The sequence below is a fragment of the Myiozetetes cayanensis genome, unplaced genomic scaffold, assembly GCF_022539395.1.
Source record: "Myiozetetes cayanensis isolate MyiCay16 unplaced genomic scaffold, myiCay2020 scf2-11, whole genome shotgun sequence".
NCBI lineage: Eukaryota > Metazoa > Chordata > Aves > Passeriformes > Tyrannidae > Myiozetetes > Myiozetetes cayanensis.
The window spans coordinates 10,792,741-10,807,159 of NW_026087411.1; the positions used below are offsets into that span (position 1 = coordinate 10,792,741).

The 14,419-nt window shown below is 47.0% G+C and overlaps 1 protein-coding gene across 4 annotated transcripts in view; it reads right to left on the reverse strand.

Annotated features, from left to right (window-relative positions):
- PLCB1 (phospholipase C beta 1) overlaps nucleotides 1–13,484 on the reverse strand; it is a 317,877-nt gene extending 304,393 nt beyond the window's left edge. For 2 of the 4 annotated variants that reach the window (XM_050316645.1, XM_050316644.1), the window contains exons 1-2: nucleotides 13,160–13,484; nucleotides 3,064–3,141 (exon numbers count right to left, since the gene is read on the reverse strand). In XM_050316645.1, the coding sequence (XP_050172602.1) occupies nucleotides 3,064–3,141; nucleotides 13,160–13,258 (177 nt within the window). In that variant the 5' untranslated portion in view covers nucleotides 13,259–13,484. The remainder of the gene's footprint in view (nucleotides 1–3,063; nucleotides 3,142–13,159) is intronic. The other 2 variants (XM_050316647.1, XM_050316646.1) reach the window with 1 other exon arrangement.
- Between the last annotated feature and the right edge of the window lie 935 nt (nucleotides 13,485–14,419).

Below are 14,419 nucleotides of genomic sequence, written 5' to 3' on the forward strand. Positions count from 1 at the left end.
TAATTCCTTGCTGTTATCGGGAAACAGCAAAATGCTGTGTATGACTTGATTTTGGAGGATTACCTTGACTGATGACAGCAGTACATGTTTAAATATGCACATGCACAGCAAGCATTTCCAAATGCAGGATACCACGTTCCTACAACCAAACTGCAGGATCAGAGCTCAAATGGAGCTGCTGATCAGACCTTCAGCACACGAGAACTGCCACCCTCACGATCTTCCACGGGTGGTGGAAGCGGCAAAGGCCTCCACGGGGCTGCAACTACAGACCCGGGATGGCTCATTAGGAGCATGTGGCTCCTGCAGCAAACCAGGAAAACAGCACTAACTTATTTATCAGAAAGCTACAGGGGACAGCAAGGTAAGAGTCCACACTGGCAATGTCTGTAAAACCTCTTGGGTTTAAGGGTGACTCTCAGCAGCCTTTTTGACCCTCCTCTGCTCAGCTATCCAGTGTTATCCAGCTCACCAACTGGGATGCAAACCCTGAAGGCAAGCTCCCGGAGAACTCCAAGGTGGGGTCAGGAACAGTGACTTGACCAGGAACTTTGAGCTCTGGCTGCACAAAGAACCATCTAAAAGGCTGTCCAGCCCCACTGCTGGACAGCACACACTACACAGTATCTTCCTTTCTCTGCAACAGAGAAGAAAAGGAAAGGAAAGGAAGAAGAAAACGCAAGAAGCAGCTCAACCAGGCAAGACACAAAAAGCTGCAGAGCTGCAACCTCCAGCTCCTCAAGCTAAATAAAAATTCAGCACAGGGGAGTGGTTTTTTGTTTGTTTTGTTTTTCCCTCCCAGTGATTCACGTAATTTTTGTGTAACTTCGCTGATAAGGCAACAGCAACTTAAGGAGCCAGTTTTCTTGATTTAAGCACCATGCCATTATCCAGGCAGTGATTTACTGCTCTGCTCAGGCTCTGGCAGCCAGGACACACCGAGGGCTATGAAAGCAACTGCTCCTCCTGCCTCACCTCCACCCCTGCCTGGAGTCAGCTCCCAGGAAAACGTGTCTGCTTAAGGAAGCTGGCAGGCACCTCCTCCCGGTTCAGCACGGCCTGTCTCTCCATGCACACGAGATAACAGGGTTTCTTCACGACAAAAGCAATTGCTTAAAAGAATAACAACACAGGGGAAAAAAAGAGAAAGCGATCACACAGAGGTTGCATTGTCCTGGTATTTCTTCACTATCACCACAGGATCACTTAGCACAAAGAGAAGGAAATTAAAGAGAATTTCCTGTATAGCCTCCTTTATTCGTATATTTGCAGTTTCACAATAAACATGAACCCAACCATACTCTGTAAAAGGAGAAAATGGCATTTCCTTCCTGGCCTGTGCACCATCAGCACCCCAACAGATAGAAATTTACTCCCTTAAAATAGACACTGCTAAGGTGGTGTTCAGAAACAAGCTTCACCTAGCTGTCATGAATTATTAACCAGAAAAAAAAACCCTTCTTGCTCTTTACAGAGGCTTGATTTGCAAGTTTAAAAATCAAACTGACACTTAACTCCTCTTGTACAAACACCCAACCTTTAAAAAAAAATGCCCTGAGCATTATAAATACATTTTTTCATGAATACAAGAACAACAATTCTATAAATAGCTATTCTTCACAGAACTGCTTCAAGACATTGTTTTTACAGACAACAGTAGGAAACTGGAGGAGGTCTTGGTGCCAAACACATTAAAAGCGAAATAAACCCTCCAATCAACTCTGGGTTTCCACTTATTCTTACCAAGTTCGTCGTTCCTTTTGGGCTCATATGATCAGTTTATGCAAGGGAAGGAACACAGCAGAGGCCTGCTCTGTGTCCTGGCACAGCCCCAGCGTGTCAGTCCCAGCCTTCAGCTTCTCAGGGCAGCAATTTAACAGCTCTGGGTTGCCAAGAGATGAACCCACCACTGCCCACCACGAGCCTGGACTATCTGTGTAACAACTCCATGATAGGAATTCCAAACACACCGACTCCAAACCGAGCTCCATCTCCTCTACAAAGCAAACGTGGCAGGGATAAACATGATTTAATGCAACAGCAAATGGCCTGTTCAGCCTGCACGTTTCATGGTTACTACCTCCTCAAGCTATTTTTGCCCTGGTATCTAAACTGAAAATCAACAGGAACTCCTGAAAAAAACAGCTCCCCAACTGGCACACCAGGTTTCCATAGCCAGGAGCACCTTTTCAGTCACTTGGGCAGATACTCCTCACGAGGCCAAAGCTCAAAGCTCATCACCGAGTTCTACCACCACTTTCAGCAGGGAGCCAACAGAAACACTTACTTGGTAAGTACTAGAAAATTCACCTGTAAGAAAAGAGGAACTCATTCCCAGCTGAGACAGTGTTTTGCTGTCATCACTACAACAACAGTTTACTCTTTTGTATCTGATGTGGTGCGTGACACAAACCACATCCAGCTCAGGGTACTGAGCTCTTTCACTGCGGCACAGCCTCCCCCAGCTGCAAACGTGACCCTGTGGATTCCAAGGGGTGACAGGGATGTGAAAGTGGAGCAACGCAGGGATGAATCAGGCCATGAGCTTTCCCAGCAGCTCCCCAGCCATCCCAGTGACCTCAGCACACCGGAATGCTTTGGAAAGAAAGCATCCACGGAGGATTAGTGAGAACCTGGTGACGTGGCCCACCAGGCACAGCCAGGGAGCACTGTGGCCACCAAGGAGCAAGAATCCAAAGGGAGCCACGGCCTCTGGGAATTCTGGGCCTGCCACACAGCACAGACCAAATCCTCCGTGTGGAGAAGGCAAGAGAAACCACAACAGCATCACAAGCCCATCCTTGCCTGCCTTTCCAAGGACAATTACACACCTCACTGGACATGAGTTCATCGACATGGCTGGAAATGACCAACTCTTCCATCCATGTCTCCAAGATCTGTGCCCCAGGGATGAGCCACAGGTCTGCTGTATCTGCTCCTGAGAGGAGCAGAGCAAGGTGTGCTGATGCCATGCTGGTCTGCTGTGCCAGCCTCCTTATTCCTGCCCATCACACCACCATACAAAAGCAAGAACCATTCTGGAGCTGGAAGCTTCTCTCTTACCTTATTTTGATCTGTCCAGTAAAAGAAAAATCCTTGTGGGTCTGTTCTGAGAATAATTGGAGTCACAACAGTGGAGTCCTGGAAGGTAAAAGGACAAACAAGAAATCCATGTCAGCACACAAAACACATAATTATGCACAGGCTGCTCTGCCACCCGTGTTAATGAATTGCAGCATCCAGAAATGCCCCTGAAGGGATCACTAGCGAGATGGCACTAAAAGGATTTAGCATCACCTGCCTCAAATCTATTTTTTCAGACATAGCATCTTTCCATTGCTGTGAAGGCAGCACTAAACTCCAGACTTGTCAATGCGTGGAGTTAATCCAGAAAAGCTGGAAGCAGGTGAAGTTAAACAGGCATAACACACTGACTTGTCAAAGTGGAGTCCACAGAGCAAAGCACTCCAGTTACCAGCAGCCCACTGCCCTCCTCGAGACAACCTGACCTTCAGGTATCCACACAAGCTAAATGCCTACTAAATTATGTTTACAAAGACTCAATTCACCTGGAAAACCTGAAACAGCATTTGCTACATTAAGACTTGTATCAATGACTTCTCATTAGTATTTTTATTGTTTATATAGCCAAGCTATGAAGATTTTTGTAGTGGGAGCTCATGTGTATATACAAATGTTCCACCTCATCAGTTAATCATCTGTGTGGTCTGGTAACATCCATAGCTCAGGGCATTTAAAACCAAGCACATTTCTAAGTACTCAGAGAGGCAGTCTTGTTACTTCTGTATTTGTGGCTTCTGACTGACAGCAGGTACCTGACTCCAGAGGTTCAGCTCCAACCACAGCCTTTTCCACAGATGGGAGTTCATCCCATCCCTCACCCCCCGGGATTCTCTGTTGCCTGACAATGACTGACACAAGTGCAGCCTGGTCCTAATAGGATTTCTCCTCTTCTATTTTTCATGGCATCTGTAAAGACCCTGCTGTCTGGAGACATCTACCCGTGTGCCAAACTCAATTTAAGAAGTTCTGGAGGGAGCATAGAAAGGAAGAGAAAGACAAGCAGGCAGAAAAATTGCCTCAGCTTAACTCAGCTCCCCACAAACCCAGGCTAAAACACTGAGCTCCTCCTCGAAAGGGATTTGTATTTCTGTTCATATTTCTGTTCAAGTGGTACAGGTATTTTGCAGCTTGACCCTTCACCTATTGCCAAAGCATCAATATGTGAGGTAAATATATTCCTTTGAGGGGGAAAAAAAGTGGGCTCTAACAGGTTCAAATATTTGAGCATGGACGGTTTTTTTAAGTGCAAATAAAGTTAATCAAACTGACATTATCATAAATAAATCAAACCCAACTTCTGAGAGTACTGTTTCTGATGTAGGAAGATAATTAGAATCTGTAGAAAACATTTTCCCCTCATTTCTCCCTAGTTTCTACCATCTTGTACACCTGAAAAGTTGGGAACTGTTTGATACAACAGGCAAATTCACTTTTAAAATATACCTGAAGGGACACTGACTGGACCCACAAGCAACTACAAAGGGTTCTCAGACCTGTGCCATTCAAAAAAGAGGAAACAAAATGCTCTGGAAATGTAACTCTCCTTTTTTAGGTTATTTCATGCAGCCTGTGTGCAAATAATTTAAAATGAGGAAAGACAAAGCCTTTGGATGAGATATGTGCAACTTCAGGGGGGCAAGAGAAGCGATGGGAAGCAGACAGGAGCAAAGCAATTATCTCCAGGATTAACCAATTTTGCTGGTTAATCATTTCAAACCAGTTGCTTTAACCCAAAGGTGTTTGGATTTGCCTGAGCTATCAAAGCAATACTTGGATAGATGGGAGTTGTAAAATACTGAGTGAAATCAGACTCAAAGAAGCAGAGGATGAAGGGAAGGAGCTTTCAATATCCATGAGGTGACACAAAGAAAACCTTATCAAGACAGGGATAATGATGAGTCTTGGATACCTCAGATTCTCTGCTCCAGGAAGTTGTTTGCTTGTAGGTTTTTATCTTTAAATGAACGACACTACTCTGACAGTGGGCACAGCACAATTAACTGATAAACTAATAAACTTTTTTTAAGTCCCTGCCACCAAATGCCACGCTGTTCTGAATGAAGAGAAACGGAAATATATATTTTGAGTCAGCTCTCAACATCCTTCTCCTCACTCCGCATTAACAGAGTCCTTTGTCACCTGTGGAACAGCTCTGTTGCTTTTATCCCACTCTGCAATCAGGGCTTGCAGAGGCAGCAACAATCAAGAAGATCCACGAAAACCCCTTTTTGCAGTACACATTCAAGAAGAGCAGCAGTTCAAGGCTATGAAGGAGAAACTCATTTCAACTAACAATTGTCTGGTTCATTTATTTACAAACGCTGTTGTGCTATACCTGGTTTATGACCCATAAGACAGCCTGCAGTTGTTCAGGAGAGTGTTGTGAAGGCCATTAATTCCATTTTCTCACCCAAAGAGCTGCCCCCAAGAACTCCCCCTGAGCAGACTGACCAACCATACCCAGCTCTGAAGAAGCAGGTAAAGGACAGGACACAATAGAGGGGGAGGAAAGAAAAATAGCAAACAACTGGAAGGACAAACAAATCAGCAGCAGGCATTCGTGTCTTCCCTGACCCACTCAGATGCAGAACACGAGGATAAAACAGAGACAAAATGTCAGTGTTGTACATCTCTAACATTAAATTTCAATTTAATAGTAGGGGTATAGCTCTTCCATTCCTCTGGATGTTGACACAGCAAGCAGCCCTTTCCTTTGGGTAGGAGCCCCAGAGTCTTGGGACACTTCCAAGTGGATGAAAAGAGGCATAGGAAGAGATGACCAAGCCCAGAATCAGCTGTGACCAGAAAGGGAAGAGGAAAAGGAGAAAGGGTGTCCCAGTCCGTGGTGCAAATGACTGTGGGTTGTGAGGCTTTGTAAAAGCCACCCGTGGGTGCCTGTGCCAAGCAGCAGCTCAGCTTCCAGCACATTCCTACTGCAAATTCCTGGAATCAAAGGGTGATCTGGCAGTCCCAGTGTGCTGCACATCACACTGGGTCTAAACTTAAGTGAATAATTTTCCTGAAGGGCTTTTAATTCCACCTTTAAAAGCCCTCCACCTTTTCATTAGTTGACTTAGGGCCAATTCTCCACTTTCCTCCAATTCCGCAGCCTCAAATGAGTAATGAGGCTGTTCTGTACTTACTCCATTAGGTTGCCTCCTAATTGGCTGCACAACCTCAGGTCCTGCATTAGCAATATTCTTTGGTTTATACTTTTAAACCAAAAGCCTTCAAATTTACACCCACAGAGTGCCACAGAGAACTTTGGGATCCTTACCAACCAGGCACAGATCACCAAGGGATAAATCCATAATTAAGTACCTGCCAGGTAACTGTTTCAAGGCCTGACTTGAAGTGTGGGTCCCCCAGACTACACCCAACATTAGCAAGCATAAAGTGCCACCTCCATTTTAATGCTACTTTTATTTTTAATATTTTAATGCTACTTCAGCTGTTACAGCAGAGGGGGGGCTCGTGACACTGCCTTAAGCCAGCCTGTTGTTCCCTGGGCTCACCTCAGATTTCGAGAGACACAATGTCCACAAATATAACCTGAGAACTTCTACACACACCATTATTTCATGTGCTTGAATCTCCTGCTGGAAAGTTTCTGCCAAGCTGCTTCCAAACACAGAGCTAAGAAACATGAATTGTTTCTGGCAGAGGCAAAATGTTCTCCAGCATTTCTTTTCACATGGGCAAAAGGGCGTGAACTGGGGTTGAGCAAGTGTGGGGACAGCTCCAGAAAGGAGCCCCCAAATCAGGGGGATTCCAGGCTTGGGGAAGTGGAGGAGAAGGAATAGCAGAACTCCAGTTCTCACCCAGGCAGCAGATACATCAGCTGTGAAGTCCATAGTGCACTGGGTGCACTCAGACTGGAACTGAGCAGGAACTAAACAATGAGGACTAGGAAGGTATTCAGGCTGACAGCTGAACTGCAGTCCCATCCCACCTGCAATGAACTCCTGAAATCACCTGGAAGGGTACAGATGTCCTCCTCCACTGAGGGCAGAAGAACCAGATCTGCCATGCAAAGGAACAGACTGCAAGAAGAAAATGCTGGACAAAGTAAAATGAGTGGAAGGAGGATTAAAAAAAAATCAAGACTGGAATTGAGCTTATGAGACTCATAAAATAAATGCCCACTTGTTCACCAGGAACATGCAGGAAAATATTCTTCATTGTTGGAGTGGTTAAATCCTGGGGAAGCTCTGGTGATGGCACCACAGGACACAAGTCACCATTGTGCTGATCAAAGACTGAAGCCCTGCAAATTGACAGGAGGCACCCTGAGTGGGATTTGTTTCTCAGAAGTCTGTCCTACCCAAAGCCATTTCTCGAGATGTCCTCACCCTTGGGCTAATTATACCCTCACTGCCTATAGTCTTGATTTGTCTGCAGGAGTCCTTACACGTTGCCAAGTACACAGAAAGAAGGAATGAAGGGAGAACTTTGGAGCAGAAGTATCCAAATGCCAAAAAGGAAGATTTTTATCTCAGCCAGAGAGTTCTTGTGTGATGCTGAGAAAAGTCTCATTTAAGGCAGTCTGTTCATCAGCATAAATGCTGCATTCTGACTTTGAGAGAACACTGGAATTGCATTTCCACATTTCTTCTAATTTCCTGAAATGCTGTGCCCAAACTCATCTGAAGTCACTGGGGAGGCATCCTGAACACCTGACTGTGTGGTGCTATGCAGGCTGGGAATTAGGTCCAAGGTATCTAATGGCAGATTAAAAATTAGTAGGTTTTTATGTTAGTCTCTTTTTTCAGACCTACAACAGCACAACTGGGAACACATTTTGTCATCTAGTGGGCCTCATGAAAATAAATTAAAAAGTGCTTACGAAGCATTTACTTTATGATAGATAGAAGACCCCGTTAGTGATGAGTTAACTATTTGTTAACTATTTCACTACAGCTTTTATTAAAAAACAAACAAAAAAAACCAGTCTTGAACATTCAAACACTGCAGAGAAGAAAGCATCCACAACACAATCCAAATTCACAGTTAACTTCTCTTTCACGAAGAATCCTCATTTATTTAGGAGTTGTTTTCTGGCTTGCACTTTCCCTACTATCCACCAACACTCCCAAGAGCTCTGATGCTCCAATAACAGATGTTATCTATGATTTAAATATGTAAAGTCTCCACCACATCTTCCCAGACAGGCATCTCAGTCTCAGATCTTTCCCCCCACACACACTCAAGTGATAAAGAGCTTACTAACTGAGTTAAATTAGGGCTTTCCCCTTAAATAAACGTTAACTGCTAACATTTTATCTCCATCTGATTATTCTCCTGTGTTGCAAAAGAGCAAAACCACAATTTTTCATTTTAACTATTTCTATCCGGCACGGAGCTGCTATTTGTTTACTACATAAAGATCAGCAACAAGGAAGGACCAGCAAAAACTCTAGAATTTAGGACTAACATCTTCCCTCCAGACTGAAAACAGACCAAAAAAAAAATAAACTCTCCTCAGCTTATTGTTTTACTTTTATACACACAGAACAATGGCTGCTCATTTTTCATGGCCTCACTAATGTACTGGAGTGACAGGCTTGGGCAGAGTTTAAAAACAAACACAACTAGGCAAGGGAAAAAGAAAGTTACTTCAGCATCGAGATCTTAAAATAGCTTCTGAAAGCTCCCAGGTTGTTTATTTGTTTCATCCCAGCTTATCTATAATAATGATGTTCTGATGTTACATTTACTTGCAAGGTTAAAAGGGGACGTATCTCATGCTCCTGATAATCTTCTGCAAGATTTTAAGCAAATAAAGAAGACTGCAAACATAACATTCACCATCTGAGCTCAAAAAAGCTTTGTTAAGATAAAGTGCTCCAAGAGAAAGGCATTAAAAGAGAACTTAAAAGACCTGGGTTTGTTTTTGTTGCTCACTGGGCAAATGCTGTAGCCACTAAGCAATGCTACCTATCCTCCAGTAATCCAAAATTTTTGGAAAAAAAATACATGGCTAGAAAATTGGAACGATGGCTCTCCATTTAGGTAGTTTCATTACCTTACCAATGCACTTAACTTGCAAGTAAGAGTGTGAGCCACACAGAGAGCCTGCAAAGTGTTTATGCAAAGTGCACCGTTATCACTGGGGAAGATAAGGAAGCCTTTAAGCAAGAAATGAAAACAAATCTATTTCTGAATATGCGCCATCGTGTTCACTTGCTACTCTTGGAAAACATCAGCTCTGCTCTGGTTGCTGAGATATTTGTTCACTCCGTTTTACCCACCTTGTTCCCGTCACAGGCCAGAGAAAAACAGGGAAAGAAGTGTCAGCCAAGGCAGGTTTGAGCCCTTCAGAAGTCAGACCAGTCCTGAGAGAAGTCACTCTTTATACTCAGGACTCATCACCCCTCTCCACTGTCATTAAGCTTAAGCCCCTACCCAAAAAGCTTCACCTGTGGACTTAACTGCCACCTTTTTCTTTGTTTATTCAACTGCTGTAAAACTGTCATCTGGAAGAGCTGCAACCTGGGTATCCCTAGAGCAGAGGGGAGCAGGTCAGTTCTCCCTGAAGCTTTCCCTCCCTCTAGGAATACAAGCACATCTGCTCGAAGCCAGAGCAGGAGTTGAGAGGCTCAGTCTCTCCCCAGCACTAAGGGAGAAGCAGGCACAGAGACCTAAAAAATATGATGAATATGAAAAAATATGATCTGGAGAAGCAAGTGCTCAGCCAACTAACCATCTGGAACCAGGCATACAGGTGGATACATCCACAAAAATAACACCTACGCAACCAGCCACGTTCATCCTTCACCTATTCCTGCTCAGTGCCTCGTGAACCCAAACTCCACATCAAGAGCAAGGATTCTTTCTAAAATTTGTTTTCCAACCTGTAATACTGTTACAGGGTAAAACAGAAACAGTGTGAGGAAAGGCAAAGTTACCAGACAACAATAATCTGTTTGACTGTGGTGCTTTATACCCTGATCCCAAAGGGAATTTGTGTATTAGAGTGTATCAGGCAGCGGATGGTGTGAGCGCTACCACGTCCGATCCCGAGGTACAAAAGAGGGACTTGTCTTGCAAAGCCAGAAATTTTTTAATTGATCCTGTTGCTCTTACAGCTGCAGATGGTCTGCAAAGGAAATGGCATTTTAAGCTTTCCACCTGCCTGTATGTGAGTGGTCTTGAGGGGCTGACATAACCTCCTCTCCTCTTAGCAAAGCTCAGGCCAGGCATTTCTCTTTCCCACTGGATCATCATCACAGTGCTGAGGTTCATGTGAGATGTGCAGCAAACTCCACTGCTGTTCCTCAGGGAGGGAGCCCGTGCAAATCATCAGTACCACACCTATTAGGGCTTCAGAGCTCCTGATCAGGCACAGAGGCTCAGGATGGGATATCAATGTGTGGGCTGGTTTTGGAGTCTCTGTCACTGCAGCTTTTGTCACTGTTCTGCACAGCACAGCATCCTTCTCAAAGCTGGCAAGTACGATCTTTAACAACCCTTACTTTATGCACCATGAAATTCCTTACACACCTCTCATGCCCCGCTTTAAATCCTCCCAGCATTCCCACTTTAAAAGGCTGCTGCTTTCCAGTGGTTTAGAACCCAGCTGGAAAAATTCTGCTTTGGTCTGAAAGTTGGTACCAGTCATAGGAATTCACAGGCAACACTTGTGCTTCATGGAACACAAAGGCAAGTCAATAGGAGCACCTTTAAACTGCAACCCAAAGCAGCAGGGAAGGGAACTACAAGAACGTGCCTCGGAGAGGAACAAATGCTGCCCCAGTGCACATGGAAGAGCTGAACTCCTGCTCTCACTCCCACAGTGAAAGGAAAACGGTGCATAACAAACATCAGGGTGTAAGCCTGGCTTTCCTGAGCAGCCCTGGGAGCACAGCAGAGCCCAAGTACTCGTTATGGTCAATTCTGTTCTACTGTTCCATGTTGCAGTTTGCCATTCCTCATTAGAGCCTATTGTTTCCCCCGTGGGGTTGTGCATGCCTGCCTACATGACAACCACCGAGGGTCACGTTAATAACCATCATTTTTAAAAACCCTCCAGCAGATGAATTTCCTGGAAAACAAAGACTCTGAAGGGGTTACTGGCTACTCAATGGCACACACTTTTCAAAGGCATCACACGTGCATTCGCATGAAGATCTTTTTACAGCCAGCATAGCAACAGGACACACTTTCCTTGAAATCTTGGATTTTGGGGGGCTTCCACTGCTGAGAAGAAACACTGTGGGCAAGACAGGGAGGCTGAGGGGTGGGAAATGTGCAAATATACACACAATGCATAGACACCCGTGAGTTAATGCCACAGTTCTTCGTGAGCGTAGCTAAATACGCATCAACTTTCACAAGATTGCCAATGAGAGCACTCACTGAACGCAACAGGACTCTCACCTCAGTCACACATCCCAGGTGACACCTGTGTGTCCCTGAGTAACACCTTTAGCCTGAAATGCACATATTTTACTAGAATTTAGCTATGTTTTATTGTTGTAGCCTTTAGGTCGTCAGTCTTCATCTTTTTTCCTGTTAGTCCATAGCAGACAGGTTAGCCACTGAACATCCACTGTGCGTGGAGAACACTTCTCCTCCTGATTCTATGTACACAATACATAGAAATAGCACTTAAACTAAGAATTTAAACTGCTGTCTCACAGCTTGGGTTTTCAGTCTGGAGATTTCAGTCACTTGACCTCTGCATAAACCTGTGGAAGTTTCTTGGTAGCTTACCAAAAATAAAACAATAACTACAGTGACAAGGCTGAGGCTGTGCTGCCTTTTCCTATCCTAAGGAAAATGTCAACTGCAAGGAAACATTTTCCCAGGCAAGTCATTCAAGCTTAGTTCCTGAACATAAATAACCTGTATCAAAAGCCAATGTTTACTACGGTGGACAAGGTCAGTTTGCCGAGCCTATTAAAGCTGTGTTTGCTTATTACTGTAAATAAAATTTCACACTGCAAGTTGTTCGGTTTCTTATGTTCTCTCTCTCCTTGAGAGTGTTTATCACAGGTTTTACAGAGGTCAGGCTCACACATTTGGCTGCTGGACAGGCTGAAAGCAAGGGCAAAAGAGCAATATGTAACAAGAACTGTGGTTACACATGAACTGCTCCTTCTCCCTCTCTGTTGACCCTCCAGTTGTTGCTGTGGATGTTTTCAGCACACTCTAACTCGCAGCAAAAAATACAAGAGCACTCAAAACGAGCCATCCTCAACAACTGTGATGTTCAGACCGCCTGCCTTCCTTCCCAACCATTTCTCTACCACAGCTCGAGTCTCACGGTGCCCCTCTGTCTGCAGACACCGCTGCCGGACAGACTTTTTGGGACACCTGCTCCTCCATGCACAGCTGAGACACAAACACCCGATGCTGTACTGCAGGAGCGAGGCTAAACAGAGGACACAACAGGCTTTGGGAAAAGGAAAACTAAATAAAGAAAAGTTGCCTTTTTCTGAAACTGTCCCGGGCACAGTCGGCACGCCAAGAAGGAAATTCCAGCTGCTGAACAGCTGTGCTACCGAAGGTAAAGTGGAAACCACGCTCCTTCCCTACGTGAGGCAATACAAGCATAAAGACTTGGGAAGCAGCAAGCGCTAAAGGTAAAGCGGATGATTTTGAGGCAAAGAAGGAGAGAGGAAGATGAACGAGAGTACCAAAGCTGTGAGCCCTGGGAGAAGGCATCCAAGGGCCTGACAAGCTCGCCGGAGAGACAGAGAGGAGGACAGGAGCCAGAAAGGAGAGGAGAGGCTGCGAGCAGGCGACGGGAGATTAAAGAACAGGTTGAAACAACTATGTTACGAGGACAGAAGTGGCAACATGCACACTGAAACACGGGAGGCGGGAAAAGCAGGCGCTCGCTAAAGGAGCCAGCACAACACAGCTCGCACCGGCCAAGTGAAATGAGATCGGGGAGCCTTCGGAGAAAGTTTGCCCGGCATTTGGCCGCCGGTCCCGGACGGGGACACCCATCGCCCGCCCCCGGGGTCCCGCAGCGGGCAGGGCCGGGGGGCCGCAACACGTGCACCCAGAGCCCCATTCCGGAGGGGACACAGCCGTGCCCCTGCCGAGGGAAGCGGAGAGTACTCACATCGTCCCACTTGACGAATTTGACGCCTTTCTTGAGGGTCTCGGAGACGCAGACGGGTTTGAGCTGCAGGGCGTGCACCCCAGGCTGAGCCCCGGCCATCGGCCCCGCATGGACGCGCCGCTCGCCCCCGGCGCGGCCGCTTCGGGAGGGACGCCGGAAACCCGGGAGCGAGGCCGGCAGGGAGCACCCGGAGCGGGCAGGGAGGCGCTGCCCGGGCCGGCGAGGGCGACGGCGCTTCACTGGCGCTCGCCCAAGGAGCTGGCGCGGCGGCGGCGGCGGCCGGGGCGAGCCATGCGGCGGCACATCCTCTATATATCCTGTCTATGCCGCCCGCCCGCTCCCCGCACACACGCGCACGCACGCAGGGCACGGAGCCGCCGCGCTGCCCGCTCCGCTCCCTCCCTCCCTCCCCGCCGCTCCTCCTCCTCCTCCTCCTCCCGCCCCGCCAGGCTCGGCCCCCGAGGTTCCCCCGCGCCCAGGGCAGCGCCGGCGGCACCGCGGCGCCACCTCCCGGCACCGCCGGAGCCCGGACAGCGCCTGCCCCGCCGAGGGGAACGCAGAAGGAGGGCAGGGAGGCGCTGCGAACGGCAGATCCGTGTCCCCCCCGCGGGAGGCACGCGTGGGGCTGCGGCGCCGCAGCGAAATGCCCGAGAGGGGAGCGAGGGTGAGTGCCCGCCCGTCCTGTCCTACTGAGAGATGTGGGTGCAAAAAGGGTGAGCGCAGGGGGACCGAGTGCAAGTTCACGGAATCACAGAAGCCCTGGAGCAGTTCGGGCTGGAAGGGACCTCTGGAGGTCATCCAGCCCACCTCCCCTACCCAGGCAGAGTCACCTGGAGCAGGTGACACAGGAACTTGCCCGGGTGGGTTTGGAACATTTCCAGGGAGGGGGACTCCACACCCTCCCTGGGCAGCTGTTCCAGTGCTCTGCCACTCTCAACATAAAGTTCTTCCTCATGTTGAGGTGGAACTTCTCATGTTTTAGTTTGGTTTTAGCTTTGAGGGAACAGTTATGGCCAAAGCAGAGCAGAAGGGCAGCACTGGGCCTGCACAGTGATGCCAAAAGACTCTGAAAGAGAGCAGCGCAAGCAACTCCCAACAAGGCTCTGTGCTTTAAATACACAGAAATTGCTTAACCAAAGCTTTTTGTTTTCATAGGATGAAGGGGCTTCCTCAGAACAAAGGCACATGGCTTCAATTTAGTTTTAGGAATACTCAACTCAAAAGGCATAAAGATGGCAAAGCATCCTCTCTCCCAGCAAA